Genomic DNA, 14,346 nt, shown 5'->3' on the forward strand with positions numbered 1-14,346 from the left:
TAATAATTAAAATGGCAAGGATCAAGGACAAGGAAAGAGTTTTAAAGGCAGCTAGAGAGAAAAAGGTCACCTATAAAGGAAAACCCATCAGGCTAACATCAGACATCTCGACAGAGGCCCTACAGGCCAGAAGAGAATGGCATGATATATTTAATGCAATGAAACAGAAGGGCCTTGAACCAAGGATACTGTATCCAGCACGACTATCATTTAAATATGATGGCAGGATTAAACAATTCCCAGACAAGCAAAAGCTGAGGGAATTTGCTTCCCACAAACCACCTCTACAGGGCATCCTACAGGGACTGCTCTAGATGGGAGCACTCCTAAAAAGAGCACAGAACAAAACACACAACATATGAAGAATGAAGGAGGAGGAATAAGAAGGGAGAGAAGAAAAGAATCTCCAGACAGTGTATATAACAGCTCAATAAGTGAGCTAAGTTAGGCAGTAAGATACTAAAGAAGCTAACCTTGAACCTTTGCTAACCACGAATTTAAAGCCTGCAATGGCAATAAGTACATATCTCTTAATAGTCACCCTAAATGTAAATGGACTTAATGCACCAATCAAAAGACACAGAGTAATAGAATGGATAAAAAAGCAAGACCCATCTATATGCTGCTTACAAGAAACTCACCTTAAACTCAAAGACAAGCACAGACTAAAAGTCAAGGGATGGAAAAACATATTTCAGGCAAACAACAGTGAGAAGAAAGCAGGGGTTGCAGTACTAATATCAGACAAAACAGACTTCAAAACAAAGAAAGTAACAAGAGATAAAGAAGGATACTACATAATGATAAAGGGCTCAGTCCAACAAGAGGATATAACCATTCTAAATATATATGCACCCAATACAGGAGCACCAGCATATGTGAAACAAATACTAACAGAACTAAAGAGGGAAATAGACTGCAATGCATTCATTTTAGGAGACGTCAACACACCACTCACCCCAAAGGATAGATCCACTGGGCAGAAAATAAGTAAGGACACACAGGTACTGAACAACACACTAGAACAGATGGACCTAATAGACATCTATAGAACTCTACATCCAAAAGCAACAGGATATACATTCTTCTCAAGTGCACATGGAACATTCTCCAGAATAGACCACATACTAGCTCACAAAAAGAGCCTCAGTAAATTCCAAAATATTGAAATTCTACCAACCAATTTTTCAGACCACAAAGGTATAAAAGTAGAAATAAATTCTACAAAGAAAACAAAAAGGCGCACAAACACTTGGAGGCTTAAGAACATGCTACTAAATAATCAAAGGATCAATGAACAAATCAAAATAGAGATAAAGGAATACATAGAAACAAATGACAACAACAATACAAAGCCCCAACTTCTGTGGGACGCAGCGAAAGCAGTCTTAAGAGGAAAGTATATAGTGATCCAGGCACACTTGAAGAAGGAAGAACAACCCCAAATGAGTAGTCTAACATCACAATTATCGAAACTGGAACAAGAATAACAAATGAGGCCTAAAGTCAGCAGAAGGAGGGACATAATAAAGATCAGAGAAGAAATAAACAAAATGAGAAGAATAAAACAGTACCAAAAATCAACGAAACCAAGAGCTGGTTCTTTGAGAAAATAAACAAAATAGATAAGCCTCTAGCCCAACTTATTAACAGAAAAAGAGAATCAACACAAATCAACATAATCTGAAATGAGAATGGAAAAATCACGACAGACTCCACAGAAATACAAAGAATTATTAAAGACTACTATGAAAACCAATATGCCCACAAGCTGGAAAACCTAGAAGAAATGGACCACTTCCTAGAAAAATACAACCTTCCAAGACTGACCAAGGAAGAAACACAAAAGTTAAACAAACCAATTACGAGCAAAGAAATTGAAACAGTAATCAAAAAACTACCCAAGAACAAAACCCCGGGCCAGGATGGATTTACCTCAGAATTTTATCAGACACACAGAGAAGACATAATACCCATTCTCCTTAAAGTGTTCCAAAAAATAGAAGAAGAGGGAATACTCCCAAACTCATTCTATGAAGCCAACATCACCCTAATACCAAAACCAGGCAAAGACCCCACCAAAAAAGAAAATTACAGACCAATAACCCTGATGAATGTAGATGCAAAAATACTCAATGAAATATTAGCAAAAAGAATTCAACAGTATATCAAAAGGATCATACACCATGACCAAGTGGGATTCATCCCAGGGATGCAAGGATGGTACAACATTCGAAAATCCATCAACACCATCCACCACATCAACAAAAAGAAAGACAAAAACCACATGATCATCTCCATAGATGCTGAAAAAGCATTTGACAAAATTCAACATCCATTCATGATAAAAACTCACAGCAAAATGGGAATAGAGGGCAAGTACCTCAACATAATAAAGGCCATATATGATAAACCCACAGCCAGCATTATACTGAACAGCGAGAAGCTGAAAGCATTTCCTCTGATATCGGGAACAAGACAGGGATGCCCATTCTCCCCACTGTTATTTAACTTAGTACTGGAGGTCCTAGCCATGGTAAACAGACAAAACAAAGAAATACAAGGAATCAAGATTGGAAAAGAAGAAGTTAAACTGTCACTATTTGCAGATGATATGATACTGTACATAAAAAACCCTAAAGACTCCACTCCAAAACTAGTAGAACTGATATCGGAATACAGCAAAGTTGCAGGATACAAAATTAACACACAGAAATCTGTAGCTTTCCTATACACTAAGAATGAACCAATAGAAAGAGAAAACAGGAAAACAATTCCATTCACCATTGCATCAAAAATAAAATACCTAGGAATAAACCTAACCAAAGAAGTGAAAGACTTATACTCTGAAAACTACAAGTCACTCTTAAGAGAAATTAAAGGGGACACTAATAAATGGAAACTCATCCCATGCTCATGGCTAGGAAAAATTAATATCGTCAAAATGGCCATCCTGCCCAAAGCAATATACAGATTTAATGCAATCCCTCTCAAATTACCACCAACATTCTTCAATGAATTGGAACAAATAATTCAAAAATTCATATGGAAACACCAAAGACCCCAAATAGCCAAAGCAATCCTGAAAAAGAAGAATAAAGTAGGGGGGATCTCACTGCCCAACTTCAAGCTCTACTACAAAGCCATAGTAATCAAGACAATTTGGTATTGGCACAAGAACAGAGCCACAGACCAGTGGAACAGATTAGAGACTCCAGAAATTAACCCAAACATATATGGTGAATTAATATTTGATAAAGGAGCCATGGACATACAATGGCAAAATAACAGTCTCTTCAACAGATGGTGCTGGCAAAACTGGACAGCTACATGTAGGAGAATGAAACTGGACCATTGTCTAACCCCATATACAAAGGTAAATTCAAAATGGATCAAAGACCTGAATGTAAGTGATGAAACCATTAAACTCTTGGAAAAAAACATAGGCAAAAACCTCTTAGACATAAACATGAGTGACCTCTTCTTGAACATATCTCCCCGGGCAAGGAAAATAACAGCAAAAATGAGCAAGCGGGACTACATTAAGCTGAAAAGCTACTGTACAGTGAAAGACACAATCAATAGAACAAAAAGGAACTCTACAGTATGGGAGAATATATTTGAAAATGACAGATCCGATAAAGGCTTGATGTCCAGAATATATAAAGAGCTCACACACCTCAACAAACAAAAAACAAATAACCCAATTAAAAAATGGGCAGAGGAACTGAACAGACAGTTCTCTAAAAAAGAAATACAGATGGCCAACAGACACATGAAAAGATGCTGCACATCGCTAATTATCAGAGAAATGCAAATTAAAACCACAATGAGGTATCACCTCACAGCAGTAAGGATAGCTGCCATCCAAAAGACAAACAACAACAAATGTTGGCGAGGCTGTGGAGAAAGGGAACCCTCCTACAGTGCTGGTGGGTATGTAAATTAGTTCAACCATTGTGGAAAGCAGTATGGAGGTTCATCAAAATGCTCAAAACTGACCTACCATTTGACCCAGGAATTCCACTCCTAGGAATTTACCCTAAGAACGCAGCAATCAAGTTTGAGAAAGACAGATGCACCCCTATGTTTATTGCAGCACTATTTACAATAGCCAAGAATTGGGAGCAACCTAAATGTCCATCGGTAGATGAATGGATAAAGAAGAGGTGGTACATATACACAATGGAATACTACTCAGCCATAAGAAGTGGAAAAATCCAACCATTTGCAGCAACATGAATGGAGCTGGAGAGTATTATGCTCAGTGAAATAAGCCAAGCGGAGAAAGAGAAATACCAAATGATTTCACTCATCTGAGGACTATAAGAACAAAGGAAAAACTGAAGGAACAAAACAGCAGCGTAATTACAGAACCCGAAAATGGACTAACAGGTACCAAAGGGAAAGGAACTGGGGAGGATGGGTGGGCAGGAAGGGATAAGGGGGGTGAAGAAGAAGGGGGATATTAAGATTAGCATGCATGGAGGGGGAGGGAGAAAGGGGAGGATGGGCTGTACAACATAGAGAGGACAAGTAGTAATTCTACAACATTTTGCTAAGCTGATGGACAGTAACTGTAATGTGGTTTTTAGGGGGGACCTCATATAGGGGAGAGCATAGTAAACATACTATTCTTCATGTAAGTGTAGATTAAAGATTAAAAAAAAAAAGAAAGAAAGAAAGAAAAGGGGGATTACTCCTTGATAGGATAAAACTATTGGTAAATCAAAGATCAACACATGCTTTAAATATCCTTGATGTTGATCACTTAGAGGGTGTCAGATGATCAGCTATAGAGGTACTCTTTTCTGACAATATTCCTTTCTCTTAATAAAAAAAAAAAAGCAGCTCCTGTGTGCTGACCTCCAATGAGTTCTGCACAGTGGTATAGAGGGCATGTCAAAGTGTGGGCAAAGGGTCTGTTTGTTTCTATGCAGAAGATCAAGGCCTAGCTTGGCTACCCAGAAAATGAACTAAGATACGATATGAGGAGGAGCTTCCAGCATCAGCACTCTCTGGAGGACTTGTGCCAGGGGATGATCATCAAAAAGCCTTCACAGGGATCCAGACGATGCTGCGGTTGTGGTTGCATCCACCCCACTGTTTCCTGGACTTGCCATAGGAATGAGGAGGGAGATGTCTAGGCTGGCATGTGCATACAGTGAGACAACAAATTTGACCAGATCTGTACTGTTGGAACTCAACCAGGAGTTGGGAGGGGTGCAAGTTGTAGCAAATCTTATGACTATAGACTATCTACGGTTAAAAGAACATATGGGATGTGAACAGATCCCAGAAATGGGTTGCTTTAATTTGTCTGATTTCTCTCAGACTGTTCAAGTACAGTTGGACAATATCCATCATATCATAGACAAATTTTCACAAATGCCTAGGGTGCCTAAATGGTTTTCTTGGCTTCACTGGAGATGGCTGGTAACTATAGATTTGCTTTGTTTATGTCACCGTATTCCTATTATGTTATGTGAGCACAAGTTAGTTGGTAGTTTAAAACCTGTACATGCTTAAGGTACTCTACAAGAAGATATATCAAAGAAATAATCAATCCTCCCATGTTTTCTTCCATATGCTACCTCTATAGCTTTTCTTCTTCCTTCCTAATTACAACCCTTAAATAGAATTTGTGCCTCATTTCGAATTTACCTAGTATCATAATTCCTCCAGGTGGTAAAGATACCTCGAGACAAGTGCTGGGCATAGAAGCCACAGGGCATAAATCTGCAAAGAAGTAAAAAGCTAACCTTTTCAAACAATATGGCTTCTCTCTCACTTACCAACTTTACATTTCCCTGTATGACCCCGGAAGATGACTGGTTAGCCAGAGACGGGTCAGATTCCTCAAGGGAGGAACAACCTAATATAGGCACAGTCACAGGGGGCCATCAGATGAGAAATTGGGGATCAACAGAGGTGAGGCTCAGAACCTCACCCCCCCTGTTTTGAGAGAAATCTGCATCCGTGGATGTTTTGCTGCCCTTGTCTAGCTTGGATTAATACTTAGGCCATAGGCACACACCTGATCATCTACATTTGCCCTCTTACAGCACTAAACTATGTTTTCTACCTTTATCTTGCATCTATCTACCACTTCAGCATTTTATTAAAAATAAAAATAAAAATAATAATAATAAAGGGAGAAATGTGGGATCCACATATAAATCAAGTATAAAAATCAAACGAATATTCATATTTGACCTGATTGTTTATAGTTCATAATGCGTGATCAACACCGAAAGTTTCTGTGATGAATGCCCTTGTATTGTTCACTATGTAAGAATTTATTCACTATGTAAGAATTCGTTCACCATGTAAGAACTTGTTCATTATGCTTCAGAAGATTGGTGACTGACGAGAATTAAGCTTAAGATGGATTAATGATTGTACATTGAGCATTGACCCCCCTATACAGAATTTTATTGTTGTTAACAACCATTTGATCAATAAATATGAGAGATGCCCTCTCAAAAAAAAAAAAATGAAAACATACTGGTCATTTCTCTCTGATTTTTGGTTGGCTAGAACTGTATGCCTCGAATATATTGGGAAATTAGGGTTCTACTATGAAATGATGCTAGTATAGAACTGTAGGTCTTGAATATATTGGGAAAATAAGATTCTGCTGTGAAATGATGTAAGCATAAAGTTATTCTTGAATGTCAAGATTATAGTCAGACCATATGCCAATGGTGATAACTACATGAAAACCACTTCACACCCCAAGTGGTTTTATTTTGGCATTTGTTTTGCTTATTTTCAATTGTTCTGTTCTTAATTTTTAGGCATGGAGTTGTTTGAAGAGGCATTGCGTCGATGGGAACAAGCCCTCACCTTTCGAAATAGACAGGCTGAAGATGAAGCTTGTGGTTCCATTAAATTGGGTGCAGGAGATGCCATTGCTGAAGAAAGTGTGGATGTAAGGATGGCTTTTTTGAGAATGGCCTTCATAATATTGGACGAGTCACACCATTTTTAATGTTGATTCAGTGTACTTGCTTTCTGTGGCCCTTAATAGAATATTTTTTTTTTCTCTTTTGGGATTATGTGAGGGTATTTCTTATTAGGCTCTTTCTGTTCAGTTAGTGGTTAAATCCCAAATTTGTAATTTATTATCAAGTTTTCCTGATTTTCCAAGAAAATATATAGTTATGCAGATATGATTTCTAAAGGAATTTTTAAAAATTTGTTTTGATCTGTAGGTTCAATTAGGGACCATTATATTCATAAAAATCACACAGAGGTAGAGCTAGACTGGTACTTACTGATAATCTAGGCTAGTGATTGTCAAATTTGAACATGCATCAATATCATCTGAAAGGCATGTTAAAACAGATTTGGGGGCCACAGCCCCAGGGCTTTTAATGAAGTGGAGCTGGGGTAAGTCCTGAGAATTTGCATTTCTAACAAGTTCTCACATGATACAGTTGCTGCTGGTCAGGGACCTCACTTTTAGAACTGTTGGTCTAGTCCAGCTCCTTAATTTTACACATGAAGAAACTGAATCCCTGAGAACTGAGATGATTTTACTAAAGGCACAGCTAGCACCCAGGCCTCCTGACTTCTGTTGCAGTACTGTGCCACCCAGTAGTGGTCTTTATGTCCTTCACTTCCTCTGCCTTTCATTTAAAAGTGGAAAATGTTTAGAGTTTTAACATTAGAATCTAATATTTGCTATGTGTACATTTTCTCTCCTTGTAGGATATTATTAGCACTGAATTTATCCATAAACTTGAAGCTCTGCTGCAAAGAGCATATCGTCTCCAAGAGGAGTTTGAAGCTACCCTGGGAGCTTCAGATCATAATTCTCTTGCTAATGATATTGGTAAGATGGACATTTTATATGGCTTTTGTGAAACATGTGGTTTTCTCCTTTTATATTCTTGGAATCATTTGCTTAAGTGTATTAATGTGGTTATATATTTTTTAGAAAATAGATAAGATAAAGGAAGTTCTGTTGTATTTGTTGGATTCTTTTTCTTTTAGTTTTCTTTTTCAAGTGAATTTAATACCATTAAGACACAAATGCAAGTACTATAGGTATGATTGTGATATTTTAAAATTATATTCTAAGTGAAACCCAGTTAAAGTGTTGGAGGGAGGAAAAAAATAAATAGAAATACAAAAATGGGACTGAGACGCACCACCTCAGTCAGAAACATGCATAGAGATATACTTTTAAAATATTTTAAGTAATTATATTTCTTGGACCCTAGTTTAATTGCAGGCTAGATTATGAGGTAAGTGATCAATGCAGGCATTATTATGTATCACTGCCTTTGTTTTCTATATTAAAGAGAAAAGAACTTTGAAGAGACTTCTTAAGTGAAAAGAATGATTAAAATTGCTTCTCTAACTTCTGTAAATACTCCAAAATATAAAATAAGACAAAATTATATTAACACGTCTTTTTATTATAAATAATTTGTCTTTTTATTTGAGAAGGAATGTTATTTTCCAATAAAGAATAAAAACAGTTAGGGATGGTTGAGTTTTTCCACATTTATTTTTGAACATGAAGTACTGAAAGTGGCTGTACTTTGAGATATTTACATATCTGTGTATTTTCAATTTAGGTAAAAGATTTCATTTGTATTAGAATTATAAATTACTGTCTGTATGTCATAGTGAGGGTTTATATATAACCTCTTTGCATTAATAATAAACTGTTATTACCACCAAAGGTTATTCATTAGACTGTTTTTAAATAGTTGCTTTGCTTTTAGGATAGGCATTGTGTTTTGACATTTGAAGATTACAGGCCAGAAAAAAAGTAGACGATATTCATGTTAACAAAAAGAATTGATCAAAGCCTTCTTTTTGTATTTGTTCTGACAGTTTCTTTTGTAACTTATTAGAATAATATTTATGATAGTAGGAGAAAGAACAGAGGAGTTTTAAAAGAATTCAGATATAAAAATGGGAATGGAGCAACTAGAAAAGTTGTTAAGTGGCAAGGAAAGCCACAGAGAAAAAGGAGTAGGAAAAAATTCTTACTATAAAGGAGAGGAAAAGGGCTGCAAAAGTTTTAATGTCTTATTCTGGGAATGGAGGCTTTGCCATCACTGTTCTAATCTTCTATTAGGAGTTTTTTCCAGCCTCATGGTAAGGATCATGTAGATGTGTAGTTCTAAGTGTTAGTCTTGTAATATGTGTGTCAGATTTGCCCAAAGTTTCTTTTTTCTGCTGAACATGAGGTTGGCAGAATCCATCTCTGATTTCTTTAGGTTATGAGGTTAAAAGGTTTCTGGCTGCTGCCCCAGAGGGTCTGCTTTGAGTTCACATAGCTTCTGTATGAGAAAGTCGCCAGGCAGATGGCTTAATTTCTGGGGCCTTCGAATTGTTTCTGAGGAAACTGTTGTTAATTGTGAACTCTAAAATGGATAGAATTTCTGGAGTGGGGCCCATAATCAATTCATACATTTGGTTAGCTTAGGTTTGGAATAAGATCCTGACTGCACCCCTATCTAACTTGGCCTGTGCCTTGTCTATGAGTCTGGCTGGCTTTTCCTTGTAGTCTAGTAGTGCTGGGCCTATTACTGCCCTGGGGATTCCAGCTGACATGAGGCTGATATATTTTGTCCCTTCTTGGGAACAAGATATTGGATATTGTTCTGTTATTGCAAGTTTTCATTTTTGCACTTCTGGATTGAAAGAGCTGAATCTATGGCCAAGACTAGCAGGGGAATAAGTGTTATATCTATTACTTGATATTAGTCAAAATTGCTTAGCAGTCACTTAAGTCTTCTGATTCTCTAAATCCAAATTCATCTGACACATTTAATATGTATTATTCAGAGGCAGCTTATAGTTAGTAGTTGCAAATAAAGATAGGTTAAAAAATATCTTCAGAGGCTCAGGGGTAAATTTAAACCAAGTATCAATCTGACTTCAGTGAATATTTTGCTTTGAAATTTGCTTTGTCTTATTTGATGAAATTAATTTTTTTTCTGTTAAGAATCTGGTAGTTTTTTAGGACCGGAAGATTTCTTAGAACTCATCTAATTTATGTCCTTGCCCCTGTGCTTAATATCTAGCAGCTACCATTGTTTGCATGCTGCCCTGAGCCAGGCCATGTATAAGCACTTACATATATAACAGCTTCTTTTCTGGGTCAAGCAGTATTCCAAGTGAAAATTATCTCACCTAATCCTCACAAGAACTTTTATTACATAAATATAGTTATTCTCATTTTTCAGATGATGAAAGAGAAGAAAGAAGATAGAAAAATAATTTTCCCAGAGTCACATAGCTAAGTGTTGTTGGACCCAGGCAGGCTAGCTTCAGGCCACCATCCTGTTAATGTCTCACCACTTAGGAGACAGACATCTTCTTTGAATGGGTGGGGTGACTGTGAATCTTTGTGAGCCAAGTATGCCTGCTGGCAGAGTTCCGTTTAGAAAATGTAATCTTGGAGCAGGTAGCCTGGAAACCCCACAGCGGCTGGAGTAAGGAAGTTTATTTCTTGTGGTGGTATTTATTTAGTGTGGCTCTTCCATTCCTTTTAAGTTTTTCCTTCCTCCGTATCTATGTGGATTCTGAAGTTAACTCATGCATCCTTCCTCCTCTCTGAGGCGCTCTAGGCACTCCAGACAGATTTTACTCATTTTACATAAGTTTATCAAGGTTTAATCCAAGAACAAAACAGAAGAACTACTCTACTTACCTGAGGGAAATAGTGCCAGCTAAATTTAGTGTAGTGCTTTTATGAGTTAGTCTGATGGATTACTCTTTGGCCTATATCCATATGATAATTAAAGGCACAGAATCAAGATTCAGACTATCTAGTTCAAATCCTGGCTAGCCATTCACTAGCTGTGTGATCATATAATGTGTCTAAGCCTCAGCCCCCTCATCTGAAAAAATGTGGCTGCATGGTACCTATTTTATAAAGTAATTATGAGGATTAAATGAAGTAATACATACAGCATTCCAGGTGTGGGTAACAGTGTTTGTGGGCCTGGAATTTGGAAGGTCTCTGGAATCCTCTCAGGAGGATTGTTGCACCTCTAAGCTGTTAGGCTACAGTGTTTTTGCTGCTGCTGTTCTTATTCTACCTGCCTGATCCTGTGTTGGCTAGTTTCAAGGTATTCTTTAAGATTTCTGGTCCACTGATATCCATTTCACATTTTCCAATGATGCTATAATTTTATGGATTAAATTTTTTTTTCCCTGTCATTTTCTTCCAATGGGATTTGGGAGGAAGGAGAAATAGATATGTCTATGCTCTCCCTACTATGTTGAACTAGAAATTCTGGTCATTACAGTAATAACAGACTCTTAAGGGCTACATTAGCTGTTGTAACATTGCTAATGTTGAGCTTATGGTTAACTAAAACTTTTAAGTTCTTCTTTGTTATTGTTAGATTTGTCATTGTTAAGTTACATCTTCTCTTATTTGTTCCTGTGAAATTCTTTTAGACCCAAGGTTTAGAGTTATATTTATTATTCTGACTAAATTGTCATTTCTGAGTCATCCTGAATTTACGATAGGTTTAGATGTTGATTTGACATCCCTCTCAGTTTTCTACCACTTTCTATTTGGTCACCTTGGTTTAGTTAGTCATCACTGCTCTCATTGAAATCATTAACAAAACATGTTTAAAGGAACACTTGTTTCTCTCTCTCATAACACTTCTGACACTGAATGTGTGGGTTTCCCATATCAGACAATTCTCCACTTCTCTGTGGATGCCAGCTGGGTGTTCTACAATTCAGTTCTGACACTAACTACCCAGAGTTAACACAGGCCCCAAAGGTTAAGAGCTCAGTCCCTTAAGAGTGCCCCTCACTCAAATGCCAGTCAGGAGACCAGGCCTCTCATGAAACTCCTGGGAGTTCCCATGACTCCCTCCTGAAGTTTGATTATTTGCTAGAATAGCTCATAGAAATCGGAAATACTTTACTTACTATTACTGGTTTATTACAAAAGATACAACTCAGTATCAGTCAAATGGAAGAGATGCGTAAGACAAGTTATGGAGAATAGGCATAGAGCCTTTATGTCCTCTCCAGGATCACAACCTGCCTGGCAACTCAGTGTATTCACCAACCTGAAAGTGTTCCAAACCCTGCAGTTTAGGGTTCTTATGAAGGCTCTTTTACCAAAGCATGATTAACTAAATTATTGGCCATTGGTGATGAACTTAATCCTTAGCCTCTCTCCCCCACTATTAGTCCCTCTCCCCTCAGGGGTCCTGCTTGGAGCTGAAAGTTCCAACTTCTAATCATATGGTTGGTTCCCTTGGCAACCATCTCCTATCCCACAGGGGTCACTCATTAGCATAAATTCAAGTATGATTAAAGGAACTTCTTATGAATAACAGAAGATGCTCCTCTCACCCCCATTACTCAGGAAATTCTAAGGGTTTTAGGGACTCTACCAGTAATTGGGACTAAATATATATTGTTATATCATGATATCATAAAGTGGACAGTGCCAGGATCAGAGATCTGAGGCATGACACTTTTAGTTGCCATGGGTCACTAAGGATTATTAAGACTTGTCCATACAACTATAAATTAAACTATTTCTACTTTCATGTTTTTTTCCATTTCATAAAGAGAACATGGGATACTTTATTATGTATTATGCCAGAATGTTTGTATATTTATCTACTTAACCAGTAATTTAGAAAAATGTAAAAAATTTTTTGAAAAAAATACTAATATCAGTTTATATTATTTGGAAGTATTGCTGATGCTGAGCTTTTTTGTAGGAAGGTATTTGCCATCACATTTATAGCTTGGTTTATACTCACTTGCAAGTCATAATAGTTTTAGAAGGCACATGTGTCAGATTTTATTGACTATAGTAGAGCGTCAGCAAAAGATAGTTTGGAATTCAAAATATAAACTGAACTCTACTTAATTTTACATTTATATTATCTGTATGTAGTAGAATAATTTGCCAAGACAACATTGTGAACAAGAATTAGAGGACAGTTTAAATCCTCAGCAGCATGATTCTTTTTGTATGTTTAAAATAGTCTTGCCGTTTTTCTCATTTTAAAAAGTAGCAGATTAAAAAAGTTTTGAGTTGTCAGTACTATGAGTTTCTTGGCTGTGTTAGGTAGGTTAAGAGCAATTTCGAGTTTAAAATGTATAATTTAACACTGGATTATGATGAGGGTTGCACAACTCTATATATTTACGAAAACTTACTGACTTGTACACTTATAAAGGAAGAGCATTACACTATGTAAATTATACTTCAATAAAGCTATTAAAACTACAGTACAGTTGCTTTGAGTTTTCATAAATTAGAAATAATGCAAAATAACATTTTATACTAAAAATTCTATGTAATGCAAGTCTCAAAAGTGTTTTAAAAATTCAGTAGTAATCAGTTTCAAAGCTGGTGGGCCTGGTGAACTACAAACTGTGTTTATTCTAATGGTGCCACTTTAGCTGGTAACCAGAAATACTGAGTAGCCTTTGTCAGTCTGCTGTGAATCATATTATAGTTGATAGGAATGGGAACTTCTGCAAGTGATTTTAGTGATTATTTTGCTGTTATTTTAACTTGTATTGTTAAATTTAGAATCATTGTATTTATGCAATATTGTCATCCAAGTATTCATTAAATTAAATATAAAGTATACTGAAAAAAATCAAGTAACTGCTGATATTCCTGCTGTTAATTTAGAGCATGCTGGAAATATTGAAAGCAATGTTGAGAAAATATGAAAGAGCAAAATTAAAGCTGGAGCACCCACAGAAATTTATAGATTTAGTGTAATCCCTATCAAAATACCAATAGCAGCATTTTTCAGTAAACTCAAACAAATAATCTTAAAGTTCATGTGGAACCACAATAGACCTCAAGTAGCCAAAGCAATCCTGAGAAAGAAGAACAAAGCTGGGGTGATTATGCTTCCTGACTTCAAGCTCTACTACAAAGCTACAATAATCAGAACAGTATGGTACTGGCACAAGAACAGACCCATAGATCAATGACAGAATAGAGAGCCCATATATAAACCCATGCATATATGGTTAATTAATATAAGCTAAAGGAGTCATGGATATAAAATGGGGAAAAGACAGCTTCTTCAATAACTGGTGTTGGAAAAACTGAACAGCCACATGCAAGACAATGAAACTGTATTACTATTAACTCCATATATAAAAGTAAACTCAAAATGAATCAAAGACCTAATGTAAGTCATGAAACCATAAAACTCTTAGAAGAAAGCATAGGCAAAAATCTCTTGAGCATAAGCACGACCAATTTTCTCCTGTACACATTCAAGCAAGGGAAACAAAATAAAAAATGAGTAAGTGGGACTACATCAAGCTAAAAAGCTTCTGTACAGTAAAGGACCACGA

General features: G+C 36.6%; 1 protein-coding gene across 4 annotated transcripts in view; it reads left to right on the forward strand.

Annotated features, from left to right (window-relative positions):
* Window positions 1-14,346, forward strand: part of MIGA1 (mitoguardin 1) — a 122,834-nt gene that overhangs the window by 29,957 nt on the left and 78,531 nt on the right. For all 4 annotated transcript variants that reach the window (XR_012130216.1, XM_073234164.1, XM_073234166.1 and 1 more), the window contains 2 exons: window positions 6,801-6,934; window positions 7,717-7,840. Coding sequence is in view for 3 of the 4 variants with exons in the window: in XM_073234164.1 (XP_073090265.1) it covers window positions 6,801-6,934; window positions 7,717-7,840 (258 nt within the window). In the remaining variant the exon portion in view is untranslated. The remainder of the gene's footprint in view (window positions 1-6,800; window positions 6,935-7,716; window positions 7,841-14,346) is intronic.

The sequence above is a fragment of the Manis javanica genome, chromosome 4 (assembly GCF_040802235.1).
Source record: "Manis javanica isolate MJ-LG chromosome 4, MJ_LKY, whole genome shotgun sequence".
NCBI classification, from domain to species: Eukaryota; Metazoa; Chordata; class Mammalia; order Pholidota; family Manidae; genus Manis; species Manis javanica.